An 18,103-nucleotide genomic window follows, 5' to 3' on the forward strand; every position below is an offset into this window, starting at 1 on the left:
CATTCAAGTTTAACAGAGAAAGTATCACGGAATAATGGTTTAAAGAGGCTGATTTATCGTATTGGTACTTTATTATCGAATAATATACAAGCCAGATGCAAAATTTATATGATACCGATCTTATTCGCGACATCTAATGCATCGTAATCGCGCGTCAAACGCACGTACGCCTTCTTCTTGCCGTCTGGCCTGATTAAGGTGTTCACTTTAGCCACATCGACGTCGTACAGTTTCTTGATCGACGCCTTGATGTGATACTTGTTGGAGCGCATGTGTACGATGAAGACCAAGGTATTATTGTCCTCAATCTTCTTCATGGCCGCTTCCGTCGTCAGAGGATACTTGATGATGTTGAAAGCATCCATGCTGAAACAATCGCGTTGATATAAAACGTATTCCATAGAGAATCGTAAGGAGAGATTTAAGATTTGAACGAAACATTTTAGTTTGGAAAATACGGCGGTGCTTACCGATTCCTGTTTGGTACCGATTTACGTGCATACTTCGGCGTCCTAGATGGCCTCTGGGTCTTGGGTCTATGAAAATGGACGGACGTCCTGATTTTTCGTACTCTCGATCCATGCACTCCCTTCAAGATCTGTGAGGAACAAACGTGGTAATCAACATCTATGATGGTACACAAAGGTGTGTATTTCGTGTACTTTGTTTCTTCAGTATCGTATAAAAAGTCTTCTCACGAAAATTCAAAGAGATTCCCATAGATAGCTTCATCATTCGTCGCTTAAAATTGAGAATAATAAAAAAAATATATTATCTTTATATACCTTTTTCTGTGCCTTAAGAGCTTTCTGAAGGGGAGCTGCTGGCCTACCACCTTTGGGGGTTTTCTTCGCAACCTGTACATTCTTCTTCGGCTTGCTAATCAATGGCTTGCTCGTAAGTTTTAGTACGTTCTTTGCTGCAGGCTTGGCCGCAGGTTTGGTGGCTGCCGTCGGCTTGGCAGCTGCTGGTTTCTTTGCAGCAGGAGGCTTGGCCGCAGGCTTTGTTACTTTGCTACTGGAGGCAGTAGCAGCTGGCTTCTTCTCAGTCTTCTTCTCAGCAGGCTTGCCTAGATTTATGAAATTATATGTATAATATTCAAACTTATAAAACAAGTACCAAGAATATATTTTTAATCCACGCAGTCATCACACATGCAGATCAAAGCTGGGTCTACAATGAGAATTTAAACTCTAAGCCTTAAGAAATTGACCAATCGTGATTGATTATTCTTCTATAATTCGATTGTGATTGGTAAATTTTTTTAAGGCTTAAACTTTAAAGCATCTATTGTAGATTAGGACTAAAACACCGAGATGTGTAACTTCAACTTTAGTCTTGCGATGCTTTATAGGTTAAGGAAGATACGGGCACACGTTGTAAATAAAATACCATTAAATTTAGTGTTTCAAATAATTTCCTTTCGAAGGAGTAGCGTGTAGAATTTCGGAGGACGTTTTTGTTACCATTCTCGTCGTAAGTAAGTCAAAACGTGTACTCAAATAATCACGGACCACATGGTTGGCGTGAGAGAACATATATTCTCATTACGAACCTCAATTTTTACAAGTACTCCCGGTTGCGGATTTATATTAGTTGATTAAACATCGATTGTTTATTCCGAAAAATGTTCGTGCCGCAAAAAGATACAAACGTTGCGAAGTAGTTTTCCACATACCTGCTTTATCCGTAGGTTTCGGTTTAGGTGCCATTTTGCTAAAAGGACCGACGCACGTTCTGGAGGAAGCCTGTGCACGAAATACCAATCACAACCGGAAACTACGTTAGTCGTTGACGCACAAAACGGAAGTATCCGTACGCCGCCGCGGGAATTTCTAAACGGGATTATTTGTCAGCAAAATTTTTCCCCCCGAACAAACATTCGTTTCCTCAAAGAAAGTAGCCTCGAATAGTTCAACTAATACATATACTATAAATAATAAATTGTTAAATTAATAAATCGAAGCGATATCAACGGATCGGGCGAGCAAATGTCAATTTCAGAAAGTACGAAATTAGAAAAATTATTTATAAAGGTCGTAGTGGTTTCTTGCAAAGCATGATTTTTATTAACGTTTAACGCGAGCATGGTTAAATAAAAGGTGTACAAAAATACGAATTATAACGGGAAATTAAATGACTATTAATACTATTCCGCTGATAGCAAATATCTTATAATAATTATTTTTTACAGAATTGAGAAGATCTACGGAATCGAGTAGTAGCGAATCGAATGCACTATCAGTCACCTACGACACCCGTATGAGACTCTCACGTAACGCGGTAGGTTACTCACAATCGAACACCTGCCGCAGTAACCGATGTTTCTGCTTTGCGGCGGGATTACTCATGCGTGAGCTTACGAGCATCAGTCTCGCGCGCAAAGCCGCACGCAATTCACCGTAGCGCTCAAAATCGAGGGGGTGCGGGATCGGGGGACAAATATGTGTCGTAAAACGAATGATTAATTAAGTATATAATTACGCATAGTGGCGACTGTGTGTACGGAAATAACGAGAGGGAGAGAGAGAAAGAGAGAGTGAAAAATTCGTCGGACCTTCCGGCTCGATTCGACGGGTAGCGATGTTGGAGACGCGCTCCGCTGTTTTCAAAATGACGAGGGAGGAGGCCCGCGATGAGAGGCAGGTGAGAGAGAACTCGTCGGGATTGATAAAACGCCGACGAACGGACGGAATTCCTCTTCTTCTTCGCGATGTAATACGTAATTTTCAACGGCAGATCACCAACTGGCCGCCGCCGTTCTCGTCGGACTCGACTCCGTACACGGTGACCGACTTCGGCGGCTTGATCAGACGAACCTGCGACAACAAAAGCCTGACTCTCCGAATCTCCAAAGTGATCGTCATCGGCGACGTGGCCGTCGGCAAGACAGCGTTGGTGAATCGGTAACAAGCGTCAAAACAAAACTCGACTTATGCCCGTTTCCACCGACATGGTTTAAATCAAATCGACGATTGATTTAACGGAATTGACCAGTCGCATTGGTAAGCTCAGCTAATTGGCCAATGTGATTGGTCAATTTCGTTGAGTTGATCGTCGATTCGATTCAAACCATGATGGTAGATACGGACAGATTGCAATTGAAATTTCTAATTCTACATCTTTCTCAATTTCTTCTGCAATAGAAATTTCACTTGGTGACCCTGTGAGTTAATTATCGCTCAGTTTAATTGGGATTGCCGGTTGCTCCATCTTCGGATAAATTTATCTAGCGGATAAATGTTTGAAGAACGTTCTCATACGGAAATAAACTACAAGAATACGGAAAACTTATTAAAGAACTATGACATACTATTGAAGAACAATAATATATCAGTAATTTTTTCGTATTCCTGTAGTTTCTTTCCGTACGGGAACTTCTCAACTTCGGATATTCATCCATTAGGTAAATCGATCCGAAGGTGAACAACCAGCCCTCAAAGTCGCGCTCGTATTACCTCGCAGTTAGAACAGCTATCGCTTCTGCGCAGGTTCTGCCACAAGCTCTTCGATAACAATTACAAGGCAACCATCGGTGTCGACTTCGAGGTTGAGAGATTCGATATCCTCGGCGTGCCCTTCCACTTGCAAATGTAACGAAATCAAACGCGGAGATATCCGTAAACAGTTTAATGATATGCACAAGTATATTTATGTGTGTATAATCATAACTACAAGAAAGAACATTTGCAGATGGGACACCGCGGGTCAGGAAAGATTTAAGTGCATTGCGGCGTCTTATTATCGCGGCGCGAACGGTAAACATTCTCGTAACATCTATTTGTTCAATGTTGGCATGTTAATCGCTTAATGCATTATTCGATGCAGCGCTTGATTTCCTATAATTTAATCGAGAGTTATCATTAACTTATTTCGTTATTTAAAAAGTTTGTAAGTTTATAAGGTAAAGACACGCGTTAGTTTCTCGTGTACGTTTTCCAAACGTATGTAACGTTTCATAATTGTATTAAATGCGTTTGAAGAATGTATCGATGAAACTGTATCTGTGCTACCTGAGTAATTGTTTAATCACTTAAGAAATTACTTGATATCTTAATTACGCATTAATTACGTATTCAACAGTGATCATGGTCGTTTTCGATCTGGGTAACTTGATGTCCCTGGTGCACTGCCAGCAGTGGCTGAACGAAGCGAGTCGCAGCAACGTCGGCCCTTACCACATCTTCCTGGTGGGCGCTAAAAAGGACTTGTTGGTAAGCGATATATCATTCTCGTCCTCTTAGTTTTGATCGCTATCTTCCAAGCGTTCGTCTAACATCATCGGGAAACGGCAGTCCCAGCCCGTGTACGAAATAATAGAGAAGCGGGCGGCGGAAACGGCGAGCAGAATGCGGGCGGAATACTGGGCGGTTTCGTCGAGGACAGGTAATGGCGTGTCCGAATTGTTCACACGTGTGGCAGCCTTATCCTTTCACGCAATGGCGTTGCGAGAGATGCAGAGCCTGAAGCTGGAGCCGATGAATATCGGTTCCGCGACGATAAGTGAGTAAAGATCAGAGAGGGTGTAACAGTTGAGACATTAGAGATGTGTGTTGTGATCAGTTTCAAGAACCGTCTTTTGATTCGTTCTTCTTTCAGCATTGAAACGACAATCGAGGGAGGCCGAGGTCAAAGCGCAGAGGATGCCGAGATGCCTCAAATGTCCGACATGACGCGATTGTAGTCCTAAAAAAAGAAGAAAAATAAACTATGTTAATGAGAACGAACACGCAATCACTTAATCGTAGCATGCTACTTCGAACAGTCAATCGATCATACCGAGGATCATTTTCATCAAACTCTGATTGGTCCACTCGACGATTTAAGATCGGCTCTATCTACATCGTTTTGCCAAAGTGGGTAGAAATATTCAATTTCTTCGTTATTGTTAGACGACGAGTCACACGCAGCTAGAAATTGCTATTGACAATTCCGCCGGGCATTCGTTGAGATTATTTTAAGAGTGGATTCCTCCAAACTCCGATCAATCTATATGTAATTGACGATTTAAAATTGCTGTCTTTTCTTAAGTATTACCTACTCTGTCGTGCTAAAACAGATAAAGATTGTTAACTTTTTTATTACTGCTAAATGACAAGTTACCGAACTGGAGATTATTGTCTGCGTTTCTCATTATCATTCATCGATTAGTTGAATCTCAGTTGGACGAAAGTCATCCTGAATGCAATTAAATGAAATGTATACACATATAATGCTACAATCGTTACTCAAAGTAATATAATATGTAGCACAATTTTGACAGCTCGACAAATGTTTCATCTGAAAGTATGAGAAAGTTTGAGAAAGCAATGTTTGTAGCATCATATTTGACCGATGAGTGACGAAAGAACAGAAAATGGTGAAAATTTATGATTATTTGATTAAAAGACATCATAAAGTTGCGCTCAATATCAGCTTGAAGTGAAATTTCCAAAAATGAGTCCGGCCAAGAGACGTTTGTCTTGGAACGCTGAGATGCGATGGCCGAGTTTGAATTTCGCGCGTTTCTTCGCACGCCGACCGCACCGGCGCCAGTGTCAGCACCATCGCGGCAAGCCACTTTTTAGGTGGGAAAAAAAATCTATTCACCGTTAGCGGTGTATCCATGTTCCACGCGCGTGGTTACGTACTCCGTTGCATCGCGCGTGTACGTCCTACGTGAAAAACTCGGCAGCGTAACGACGACGGAATCGTCGCATGGCCGCCTCCTGAGGGGCAACGCCGAGCGTGCGGTGTGCGCCGATCGAGTGCCTAACCTAACCGAGACTGGCCGTTCTCGCTTGACAGGTAAATTTCGAACCGCATTCCGACAGGTGGTGACGACCATTTAGCCGGGGGAGGGCATTGCGGAGATCGGTACCGAGCGCGACGGGGCGGTAGGAAGTGGACGGAATGAACGTCGAGCGATGACCTCAGAAGCGTATACGCAAGTTTCGGCAATTTGCACATGCAATTCCAGAGAGTGCGGCGAGAAAGTCGGCTGTTTCTTCGCTCTATTTCTCTCTCATTCTCGCTCTCGCGCGCAAAATGAACGAAATCGATGAAATCTCAATCTCATGTAATTTCCGACCGTTACACTCGTGGAGACGGTAAATACCCATTTTTACCACGCCAGCTATACATAACATTATATACCTATCGTTTAATAAGATGGAAAACAAATTCTTCTAGAATGTATAGTTTAGCGATACATTTCAAAGTATAATTCCGCTTGGATCGAGCGTTCTATTTGTTCGGACGTGCTCGAGTTTCCACTTCGGTGAGAAAAAAGAGAAAGGTGATTATTTCATAATAGAATATAGATAACATCGTGGAATTCTGATATATGCTTCAGAATGACGCATCATAATGATCGATGGCTTATTTTTCCAATTACAAAGGTAATCTAACGGACGTCCACTCGAAAAGATAATGATCCAAAGATAAATGATTTTCGCGATAATTGCAAGCGTCTCAGGGAATGATTTTGTTTTTTCCAGCAAGAAATTGAAAAGAAATGTTCAATCTGCCGCTGATTATTTCCGAGAATTCAGAGACAATTAATGTGTTTTGCTGCACGATAAAATTATTCTCTGACGCGCATATTTCTCTATCGCTTTTCGTATATTCGCACTTTGCGAACACCTAGTGCATCGTGCGGCACCACCGCGTTTGCTCTCGTTCCTGTTGGAAGAGCGGAGTATCGTGATGTTGCCGATACTCCGAACGGGCAAAAATACGTAAAAGAGCGACGAGTTACGTCAGTTTCTGAGAAGCGTTTCGCTTCGCACAGGACGCTTCCTCGGATCTGATATAAATTCACGAAATTATCGTTATAGTTTAAAATTCATGAGGCGTGATAATCACCGCGATGCCATTGATGTCAGCCGCTAATTGCTTGTTCAAGTGACTTAAAAATTTCAATGGATCGTTAGTTAAATATGAGTAATATTTGTAAAAAAGCAAAAGACCGCGCTTTTTACAATTTTCTTCGTAATGTAGGCCTGAGAGATCTGTGATGTAGCGTCAAGATCATGGATGTTACTCTCAGGGTTAAGAGAAGACTGTTCGTCTAACTCTTCTTTTTTCGTTCTGCGCATAATCGTTGGCAATGAATCCTCGCCGTAAGTCCGTGGCGTTTTCCCCGACAGAATCTCGCATCTCGTGATCTTTTCCCAACCGATCTGAATATAGTCGGACGCGTACACAGACAGAAGATGTCCCCTGATCTTTGATCCGTGTGCATTATTCAATAGTAATTCATTCGATTCTCGCCGTCGAACCCTGTCGAATAATGCACGGTAAACAGAAAGCTTGATTTACGTTGCGCAAACAACAAAAAGAGAATCTTGAATGCTCGCGTGTTTTTTTTCATTCTGTTCCACGAGTTTACTAAATTGTCCGCGGATGATAATCTGTATAATTAACGTATCGCCAATCGATCCGATTTTCATGGTTCTTGTTCTGTTGCAAAAAAAGAGAGTCCTTTTTTTCGTGTGTTATTCTGCATGTTATTATTAGATTTCATCGTATTGACTCCTACGTTGCAGGAATTGTAAAAAGTCTGATCAAGATATGTTGTTGTTATTATTATTTGTTACATGTTATTAACGTATTGTTCACGAAATGTGTGATTTTCAGAGTTCCTACATGAGAAAATAACTCTATTAATATAACTGAATGTTTTTCAATTTGGAAACAAGATATTATTTCGGCCATGGGAATACAATGGACGCCTTCCAACAAGGAAACGGCTTCATTTTTTAAGCAGCCGCTAGTTGGCGATAATGCATGTACATATATTAGATGTTATCAAATATTACATATAATGTTTTTGAATGAAACAAATTTTGATCACTCCAGCAGCGATTATCAACATTATTAGTTATTTGGCAAAACATGAATTCTTTGAAAAGTGTAAACTACTATTTTGTTATTACAATGTTGGTGTGCATTCTAAATTTACATTTTATTGTAATGAATGTCATATATAGAAAAACTCTCAAAACAACAAGAATCGTCACAAGAGAGAGAACAATTTTTCAGTGTATATTTAATGCTACAAATATAAAAATTACATACAAATTACTAAATATTTGGCATTAATGATCACAAATGGCACAAATATTCGACTTTGCTCTACAGCTATGTCAACTTGTGTTCTACTGTGTCGTTGTAGGAAGGCACTTGTGTCAAAACTATGTCACGCCTGTGTCTCTTATTGGAAAGTACTACATAATTTGAGCAGCAAATTTTCTATTCAGTTGTCAATTGTCCTCAGCTGAACTCCGAGTTTTAATACAGCTGAATATTCACACGAATATTCTCAGTCGCGCTGTAACTGAGATATCATTTCTCGTCACCGGGTTTTCACTTGGTTCTTATTCAGTTGCAGGAACTGAAATATTTCTTTTTTTTTCTACGTGGTAAGTTGCAACTCGTGCAATTGGCAATATATTAAAGCACACCGTTGGGTTATTGTACTCGGCGCTCCATCAGAATTCGTGTTACGTTAAGTACTTAAGGTTGTGAACTTAGCCTTCACTTAAACTCAGATTAACGTACAAAATCAGAAAAAAAGCTGTTCATTTAAATTATAAATACAAGTTGGCTATAAATTTAGTCTGTATGTAAGAAAAATATTAACGTAAGCGTGATAATACGTTATTAGGGACATCACGATTACATAAAAATTTTCTCTGTTCGTTGACCTAAAACTTTGTCTATAACCTTGCTCTTATCATTAAGCTTGAATCTATAAGTTATAAGTCGTAAGTTATAAATCTTAATATCCAGAAAAGTTTTTATTTGAAAAAATTAAAGAAATATATTTTTATTTCAAATTAATTTTCATTCATAATATTCATTTAAAGTATGAACCTTGGAGTCGTATCTTATAGTTTGAAATTATATGTTTGTATCGCATACACACATTATTTGGCAGTCATACAATTTCCTAGAATTGTGATCAACTTCATATCGACAAAAACTGTTCTGATTACCTTATATTAAAATAAAATAAAACTAATTAATTACAGTCGGTCATTCATACAGTCGGCCGAGGGGATTATTAACTGCGATTGGTCAATTTCCTCGCGATTGGTCAAACTCCTTATTGTATTCCATGTTGCTTACATCCCAAATAGGAATTGCCGATTTCTTTTACGTCTCATGGTTCACGAATTAGCGCAGATTTAAAGCTGGATATGATGTCACTTAATTTAAGTTTAACACGTACATTCACTTGAAGCAAGATTGTAGACAAGGCCTTTGCTGTTACATACAGACTAAATTTATAGCCAACTTGTATTTATAAGTAACGCAACCTAATGGATTTTTCCACGTGGAGATAATTGAGAAATAATATATAATCATGATTCCTCGGCAGCAGGACGCGCGATGAGATTATACGAATCTAAATGAACAGCTTTTTACTCGATATAGAATTTAGATATCGATCTGAAAAATCGCGTCTTGTTATCTCGCTTATGAATATTCCTCGCGTTTTTATGCTATTTCGTGCGTAATAATAATTATTTTTGCTCGCTCGTTGAATAAACTTTTGCAGGATCCATTAGACTTTTAAGTAGCCTCATGGTCAGCAATGAATTCCTGACGTCATAACACGGGTCGATCCGTCCCGGCCGATTCTTTCTCATGCCTTCGAATCTTGCGGAACCCCTCTCGATACCGCTCTTGTTTTCGCTCGTGTATAAATCCTTTCTCTGAATTACAATGCCCGTCGTTTTAGTATGCATATATATATCAACTTATAAGTCTATTTTTATATATTTTCGCATTTTCTTCTGAGAGAACTTCACCTTATATTCACTCTTGTTTGCCGTAATCCACAAAAAGTTTTCAGAATTTATTATCATATTAATGGAAATAACTCGAAGCATTTTATCGCGATTTATTTTGAAAACTCTTGTCACAGTGTATTCGTTTTCACCTAGCTGCACGAAAGTAGATCGATATATTTAATATATTAGGCCCATTTTGCAACTTTTGATGACAGTACCAGGTATAACATATACCATTACGCAGATATAACATATACCAAAGAAAACTTATTAAGCGAAATTCATATATAAATTATCTTAGCTATACATAAATTTAATTTTGTACCTTCTACAAAAATAATGACATCGAGAGGTCTGTGCCAAATGAGAATAATAAGTCATTAATATTTTGTTTCTTAAATTTAAATACAAATTGCCTTCGCTATATTTGATTACGTTAACCGTTTCAGTGATTTTATATTTTTCTTAACTTCATGTTTTGATATTAATACGTTATGTATATTATATTTCCTTGAACAAAAATTATATTAAAAAGTTAGACTAAGCAAGAATAAATGTTGCCATAAAAAAATTTCTACAAAAAGTATGACATTAGCTACTTAGCTCGAGAAAAAAAATTTCATATCATATTAGTAATTTACATATTTGCTTATTCCGATTATCGTCGCACCGGTTTAACATGTAGTAGAAAAACTCCGTATCTATGTAATCTCCGTAACGATAATAACACTGTCATTAAACTTACAAATTACAGTTATTAAGTCTGTTTTACATCGTATGTCGCTGTTACAATGAGGAAATATTTTGATATTTTTTTATCGACTATGCCTCGACATTCGATAGTAACATACAACATATTGTTCGTTAACGTAACAATAATATTATTGTTAAAAATTACAAAATAGAGCTGTTATGCCTGTTGTACATTGAAAAACAGATTTCTTTAAATTTAATAAATTTACTGCATCCAAACAAATTTCATCATTGGCACGCTCCAAGGAAACTAATGTTTCAATTAATAAATACGATTGTTAGATTTTTCAACGAATATGTATCTTTATTTTAAATAACAAATTTATTTGAAACGAAGAATAATTTTCTTATAAAGAAATTATTTGTTTCATTTTATATATTTTATTGTAACCAAATAATATTTTATTTGGTTAAAAGATATTATTTCAAATAATAACATTCCTTTCGTTAAATAATAAACTTTTCTTGAGTGAGACAATAACATTTTTATTCAAACAAATAATGTTTCGTATATGTTGTTTCTATGAAGCAAATTTTAATCAAATAAATAGAAATACTAAATCTAAAGAAACCTTTTCCTCTGTGTATAAAACGTCGTATGTCGCTGTATAATGAGACAATTTATTTTTCGAAAAACATATTCTCTCATCGGACCATCGAATGGCGTTCCGAATAAGTCTTAATTTTGTTAATGTAGAAAGGAAAATTTTTGCTGTCATACAAGCATGATGTTAGTAGCGTAGAACAGAAAACGATATTTTAAGTTCGCGTAATGCGAAGAAATGCTAGAATTGTATTGTGAGAAAACAAATGTGGTTGAATTTACTTGACAATGAACGAACTGAATGCCTGTTGTTGGAAGAAAATAGAATTCCCGGTTTTTGCGAGGCACAAGATTTGTTCGACCCTCATAACTAGACATTCTATTTCCTTCAACCAAAACGCGTTTGTCTTGTTTATTGTCGGGTAAATTCAACCGAACTTTTTCTTGCGTGTGGAAATTTAGAATAAAGTTAAGCCTGAAGTGGGGAAATCGGTTCGTCTCAACTTGAAGTTCAACTATGAACTCGCGGAAGACACATAAATTTTCTATTTTCGTCATTAGCAAGCAATTTTTTGGTGTGTTACTGCACATATCACAGCGAAATTAATGCAGTATATAAGTCTCAAGTCTCATCGCGATTATACGCGAGGGCAAATCGTTATAACGTCTTATCTTTAGACAAAGCTGAGAGTGTTATGTGGTGGTGCAATATCATTGATACAAGTCCGGCTTATTAACGTTCTGGCTTATTAACATGCGACTAAGTTATTTGCATCAGTCGGTTGGACGAAAATCGGCAATTAGTCGCAAACACTTGATTCAATAACTGCGCAAAAAAGAGGTGAAGAAAAATAATCTCATGTCGAAACGCCAAGATAATATTTGCCAAAAATAAAAATGGAGATATAATTTTATACACGGATGTTTATTCGACGATGTTCGTCGCCGCTCAAATATTTACTCGAATATATGCTTGAGTATTTACCCTTTCATTAGAGATATGGATCTATCGACATTGTTGCTCTTATGCGCTTGAAAAAAATTCGAGCAACTATCGTCATACATATAGTATATATCGCGATCAAGACATTTCATCGCGCAACTACGATTCGTAAATATGATCCGAGCATGCCCTAACCAACGCATGTGTTGCTATATATATTGCGAATTCATTGAAACAAAGTCGATGTATTTCTCCGCAATTATCTCACAATTGTAATACATGAAATATTTCATACGCTTATGTTCGTTATGTAACATTTGTGACGGCTAACCGTTACGATGACTGTGACCGCCACAGTCGTCGTCGCTATGCAGCCAAGTGGAAGATTGTTTAGAAGTTTGCAATTATATTTCTTAGACCAGTATTCATTCGGATCTTACACTTGAGATCTCAAATGTCTCAAGTCCATCCTTAAATGTAGCTGATGAAACAATCCGTGGAGCATTTGACGATAAACTCTAAACGAACTTAGATATAAGATTTGACTGTGAGTGACTGTAGCTGGTATTTTCTTTCGAAGAATTCGACATTCGAATTTCAAATATTTAAAAAATTCGAACCTTGGGTGTATAATATTTGAATTTTGAACTCGCTATCTAATCTTAATGATTGGACTTGGAAATAACGCATATATATATCTGGAATACCTATCCTGTCATTCAATGCACCCCGCTGTTAGATAAAAATTCAAATAATCGGCAGATTAAAAGCAAGATTTTTTTTCGATGAATTTCACAACGCATTTCGTAGCCAATAGAAGAATATGTTTCTTAGTAATTCTCAGGAGATATATTTTCCTATGCAAAATGCGGAAGTCATCGAAAAAAAGTATTACACCTTTTAATCTACCAATTACGCGCGCGCGTGTGTGTGTGTATGTGTGCGCGTGTGTGAGAACCACGAAATAGCAGCCTTTGAAGATAATGAGTAGGCGAGAAATGACATGCAGTAAGTTTTTTGTGACATGTAGCTTTATCTTTTAATTTTTTTTTAGAAACATAATGATTTCGTAATCTTGAAACCTGTCAAATATGCAAAAAACTGAGATATTTGGCCGATATGTCACATAGGATCGTAAAATTCTTGAAATTGAACGGGTCATTTTTCAGCCATCTCAGTTATCACGACTGCCCGAATATGGCCGAAAAATGATTTGTTACTTCAAGAATTTTACGATCCTACGTGACACATCGGCCAAACATCTCAATTGTTCGCATACTTGACACGTTTCAAGATCACGAAATCATTATGTTTCTCAAAGAAAATTAAAAGATAAAGCTACGTGACAAGGAAATTTTTACTGCATGTCATTTCTTGCCAGTGACGTCAAGTAACCACTATAGTTATATCGAGGTAGTCAAGTTTTTAAGACGGTTTAAATATAAGATCCGATTATAATTACTGTGTTAAGTCTATTACTTAACTATTACTATAATTACTATAATCAGCATAAAAACACGCGCAATGTTGTCAGCGCGGGGAACTCCGCAAATATATATCTCGATAGCGAACTTATTCATGCAGTTACTAGAAAGTTACTAGAGTCGTTTGCCACATGAACGCCACGAAGGACCACGGCGTACAGTTTCGTTGCACATAATTGATAACGACGTTCGATTGCACAACGTAAATGCATTAGTGAGGAGAGACGTTGTCGCACGTGTCTTTTCACTTTGTTGCTCTTTTTATTGGCTTTCACTTTCCGCCTTCGAGTTACCTATATACACGCGTTGTACGTCATTCTCGCTATCGGCACGCATAATCTACGAATTCACGAACGTCAGTCTGCGGAATAAACAACGAAAAGTGATATCAGATCGATTTCGCGCGCGCTTATCGAGATCGCGAGCGAATTTTATTTGGAGATACGCGATAACAAACGCGGAAGATCAGTTCGCGAATCTGCTGATAAATTCATGTAACGGAAATCGGGATTTCCGATGAAGTATCATACGTGCGTGTGTACAATACGATTATGTCGTAATCATATGACGAAATCGTGACCAACGATTGCTCGTCGCTTTCGTATCCGGTGTTTTTCAATTTGCATCATTCATTGTGTCCAATGGAGCACCACCGATGCTTATGGTTCACGTATATATATGTACACAGTGTCTCGGATCTCGTGTACACGCTGAGAAAAAAAATACTTAATAGTTTATTTCTGGGATATAAAGATTGATTTCACAAAAATATGGTTTGTTATGTAAGATTTATTTCACAGAAGTCACAGAATTATTGATTTATTTCTGTGAAATAAACTTTATATTTATCATATAAGGCCGATGTTTATAGTCGATAATCTTATAATTAAGATCGTCTGAGATTTATCTTCAGATGCTTCGTAGCCAATGCGACGAACCCATACAGCATCTGAAGATGAATTTGAAGTGATCTCAATTGTAAGATCTGACTAATGGTCAATAGTCGTAATCAGATCTTTATAATTAAGGTTCTTTATCCTTCGTTGCAGTCATCTTGTTTGATCATGTCAGAAACGAGAAAATGCAGAATTCTTGCGATATACGTTCAAATAAAATGACATTTGCGGTCAATTCAGCATACTTGTAAAATATTTCGCGAAAACTTTTCTCCTTTGTGCTCCAACAATCAATAAATAACTCTATAATTGCAACTTTCCATCTGTCTTTTCTCATAATTTTGTCACGGTAATTTTACGGCTGCTTATTGATTGTTCGAGCAAGAGAGAAAAGAAATTCGGAATATTTTTCAAGTGTGTTGAACCAATCAAATGTCATTTTGTAGGTATATTTTTTTATTTGAACGTATACAGCGAAAATTTTTGGCATAGATTTCTCCGATTCTTACGTCATGAAACATATGGCATTGCGACGAGGACACAGGAACTTTAAGATCGTTTCAAGTTTACCTAGATAGGCATATTTAGATATGTTATCTGCAACGTAGTTAGCATAGATATGTTAAAATGCGTCCTCAACAAGCATTTTGTCAGTGTATAAAAGAAAAATTATCTGATGAAAATTTGGCGGCGATATTGCGACGATATTGTGGCGATATCTCGATTCCACAAATATTACATTTATCTTGCGCGGAAGAAAACGCAACTAATCTGGAACTATAATAATAAGAAGTCAAGTGAAAATAGATCAATACTGATTAAAATTATTACGTAATAAATGAATATTTCTCGAAACAAATATATTTAAAACGTGTGCCGTTGCAATGGCATCCGTATATTGTTAGAAGATGAATCGTGTATCACTTGAGACGATCTTAAATATAAAATCCGACTGCAAACAGCGAAGATCTCTCGCTCGCTCGCTCTTTTTTTGAAGACTCCATGTCTCGACGCGCGTATTTCAAAACTAATAATCTTGTACAATTGCAAAAAATGACGGATATTTCCGCGATACTCGCAAAACGAAAACGCGCGCTCATACGACTGCACGATACACGATGACTTGCTCCTTTGTTGCTGACGTGATCACGCGAATGACGCACATCGATACTCGGCGTCGCAGTTGACCGTCAGTTTCGCGCCAGTGCTCGTCGTGCAAAGAGGTCGCGGATACCCGGAATTATCACGCATCGTGGCCGACACACGTGATTATTAGTCGCGAATTTCACCGTACATACGTCGCGCTCGCAGGATGGATTTGCCGGTAAGCGAATAATAACACGATAACGACGCACGAATTAAACATAGTTTCGACAAGTACGGTAAGTAAGCGCAAGTTTGGACGGTAGCGGCGAGAGCAATAATGCGGAAACGATTCAAATCAATGTAATAGTAAAACCGCGATAATATCCTCCGCCTCTTTCTAGACACCGCAGATACACTTTTGATCCCTGGTAGTAAATTTTTTTTTTTTTGTTTGAAATAGCTAAATATAGATCCTGATACAGGGGAATGTAAGTAAATACGGATATACATTTGAAGCAATCAGATATAAATACATATACATATATTTCATAAAGACAAGAATTATATACTATATTACTTATTATAATTATATACAATAAACATCAAGAAAATACATATTTCGTAAAGTGTGACCAGATATATTCTCATAGTATATGTATCTATATCTAATTATTTAAACTCAAACTTATATCTGTATCTACTTACTGTTTTACTATCTATTTACTATCTGTATCTACGTACATTTTCCTTTTCGTATTTGTACCTAGTTACTTCAAAACAAATGTTACAACACTGCTTTTGATCCACCTCTCTTTTTGTAATTATCCGTGAACTTTTTGGAATTTTATGATATTGTTTAATTAAACAATATCATGTCATGTTTGGGTCGATCAAACAATTGCAGTCGTCACCGAGTATGTTCAGATGCTAATAATATTTAAATATCTTCATTAACACCAGAACCGCGGCTGGGTTATTTTTTACCCGATTGTAGATTATTTTTTCTCATTTCTTCGGATTTTCATCATTGGGAAGCTTTCTTTATCATGAAGCAATTGCATCTGAACATACTCGGTGACGACTGCAATTGTTTGATCGACCCAAACATGACTTCGTCGCTACGTCGCTAAAGAAGATAAAATATTTCCGTTTTTTCTTTTCTCAATTATTTCTTGCGATTGAAATTTATTGCGTTGATAAGAAGGAAAGGGGCAAGAAAGAGGCACAAAGTTTTATGATATTTTGCGTTCCCTTTTTCTCACATCTGCCTTCATAATAATAAATGAGTATCAAAGGTCATATCGGCATTAACGTACACGCTGAAACCACACGATAATATTTAAAAATCGCTTATCCGCTTTGAGTTTTCGTCCTTTGAGTTTTTTTCGTTGAGTTTTCGTCCTTTGTTAAATACATATGCAACGGCTTAGCTATTTAAATTTATGAAAAAATGTTAAGGTTGGTCGGTTCATAAATCATACAAACTTAAACGCGATAAACCAAAATAAAAAATTAGAATTAAGGAATAATAACATTAATTAATTATTTTCCATAGAATTAGCGTATATTATATATTAGTTCTTATATATTATATATTTAGTTGTATATTATAGTTAACTATTAATAATCGCATTAAGAGTTATACGCATCTCTAAATGGTGGCTTTCGAGTGCGAACGAACAATAATATATTAACGTCGTCGTAAAATTACTCAAGCTAACGATAAACTAAGAATTGCTTGTAACGTAACAACGAAAATTTAACACGACGATATGAAGGTCGCTTTGTCAAAGGATAACATGGCTTATACGTGGCACGCATCAATACGTATGCTCATTTTCAGTCTTCTCTTTTCAATTAATATACCTACTAAACATTCTCTTCGTGATTGTGCAATCAGCCAAATACGAGGACGATACGCATCTCTAAATGGTGGCTTTCGAGTGCGAACGAACAATAATATATTAACATCATCGTAAAATTAACTAAAATTAAGCTTACGATAAACTAAGAATCGCTTGTAACGTAATAACGAAGATTTAACACGACGCCAGAGCGATAATCATCCCGTTCTATTGCTCAATTAGTTCTTTAATTGTAAATACACAACATTGCAATACCATTGTGGATAACAGCGGCACAAAATCAGCAATTATTTTGATCGTACAGTAGACTGTTGTAATTTCGTCGTAAGGCTGCGGGTCGATGAATTTCTCGGTATTCGCTCGGTAAATCGCGTTTCAGTTTATCGCGCAAGATGACGGTAAGTCAGTAAAATATTGTAAGTAAATGGAGTTGAATTACAGATCTCACTTTTTTTGTAGTTTGCTGGAAACCAAACTTCTGCTAGATGCTCTCATTCTCATATGTATATATATATACATATATATGTATATATATATACATATATATGTATATATATATGCTTTACAAACACACACACACACACATATATATATATATATAAATATATACGTATACGAATGCATATATATATATATATTGTATATATATATATATATATGCATATATATATATATATATACAATATATATATATATATGCATTCGTATACGTATATATTTATATATATATATATATGTGTGTGTGTGTGT

General features: G+C 36.9%; 3 protein-coding genes across 5 annotated transcripts in view; 2 read left to right on the forward strand and 1 right to left on the reverse strand.

The window, feature by feature from the left end:
* Positions 1–49: 49 nt before the first annotated feature.
* On the reverse strand, positions 50–1,766 carry LOC106748637 (60S ribosomal protein L23a). The gene is made up of 4 exons (XM_014627349.1): positions 1,679–1,766; positions 786–1,069; positions 471–598; positions 50–366 (listed from the first exon to the last, which is right to left on the reverse strand). Exons 1-4 carry the CDS (start codon positions 1,710–1,712, stop codon positions 105–107), a joined length of 708 nt encoding a protein of 235 aa, XP_014482835.1. The 5' UTR covers positions 1,713–1,766; the 3' UTR covers positions 50–104.
* Positions 1,767–2,402: 636 nt separating this feature from the next.
* On the forward strand, positions 2,403–4,684 carry LOC106748703 (ras-related protein Rab-34). The gene is made up of 7 exons (XM_014627518.1): positions 2,403–2,646; positions 2,740–2,906; positions 3,492–3,593; positions 3,694–3,758; positions 4,084–4,214; positions 4,296–4,503; positions 4,600–4,684. The coding sequence occupies exons 1-7, from the start codon at positions 2,584–2,586 to the stop codon at positions 4,671–4,673; spliced, it is 810 nt and encodes a 269-aa protein (XP_014483004.1). The 5' UTR covers positions 2,403–2,583; the 3' UTR covers positions 4,674–4,684.
* Positions 4,685–5,609: 925 nt separating this feature from the next.
* LOC106748702 (NADPH--cytochrome P450 reductase) overlaps positions 5,610–18,103 on the forward strand; it is a 20,203-nt gene continuing 7,709 nt past the window's right edge. Inside the window, exon 1 of one of the 3 annotated variants that reach the window (XM_014627515.1) lies at positions 5,610–5,787. Coding sequence is in view for 1 of the 3 variants with exons in the window: in XM_014627514.1 (XP_014483000.1) it covers positions 15,715–15,726 (12 nt within the window). In the remaining 2 variants the exon portion in view is untranslated. The other 2 variants (XM_014627514.1, XM_014627517.1) reach the window with 2 other exon arrangements.

This window comes from Dinoponera quadriceps, unplaced genomic scaffold, assembly GCF_001313825.1.
Source record: "Dinoponera quadriceps isolate SergipeBrazil2010 unplaced genomic scaffold, ASM131382v1 scaffold2094, whole genome shotgun sequence".
Classification (NCBI taxonomy): domain Eukaryota; kingdom Metazoa; phylum Arthropoda; class Insecta; order Hymenoptera; family Formicidae; genus Dinoponera; species Dinoponera quadriceps.

Bases quoted from the DNA above. Each gene is read 5' to 3' on its own strand.
- LOC106748637 (XM_014627349.1), bottom strand. From the start codon at position 1,712: ATGGCACCTAAACCGAAACCTACGGATAAAGCAG. The intron at 599-785 runs GTATATAAAGAT...TGTTCCTCACAG, and splicing joins CTCTTAAGGCACAGAAAAAG to ATCTTGAAGGGAGTGCATGG. The intron at 367-470 runs GTAAGCACCGCC...CGATTGTTTCAG, and splicing joins TCGGTACCAAACAGGAATCG to CATGGATGCTTTCAACATCA.
- LOC106748703 (XM_014627518.1), top strand. From the start codon at position 2,584: ATGTTGGAGACGCGCTCCGCTGTTTTCAAAATGACGAGGGAGGAGGCC. The intron at 2,907-3,491 runs GTAACAAGCGTC...GCTTCTGCGCAG, and splicing joins AAGACAGCGTTGGTGAATCG to GTTCTGCCACAAGCTCTTCG. The intron at 3,594-3,693 runs GTAACGAAATCA...GAACATTTGCAG, and splicing joins GTGCCCTTCCACTTGCAAAT to ATGGGACACCGCGGGTCAGG.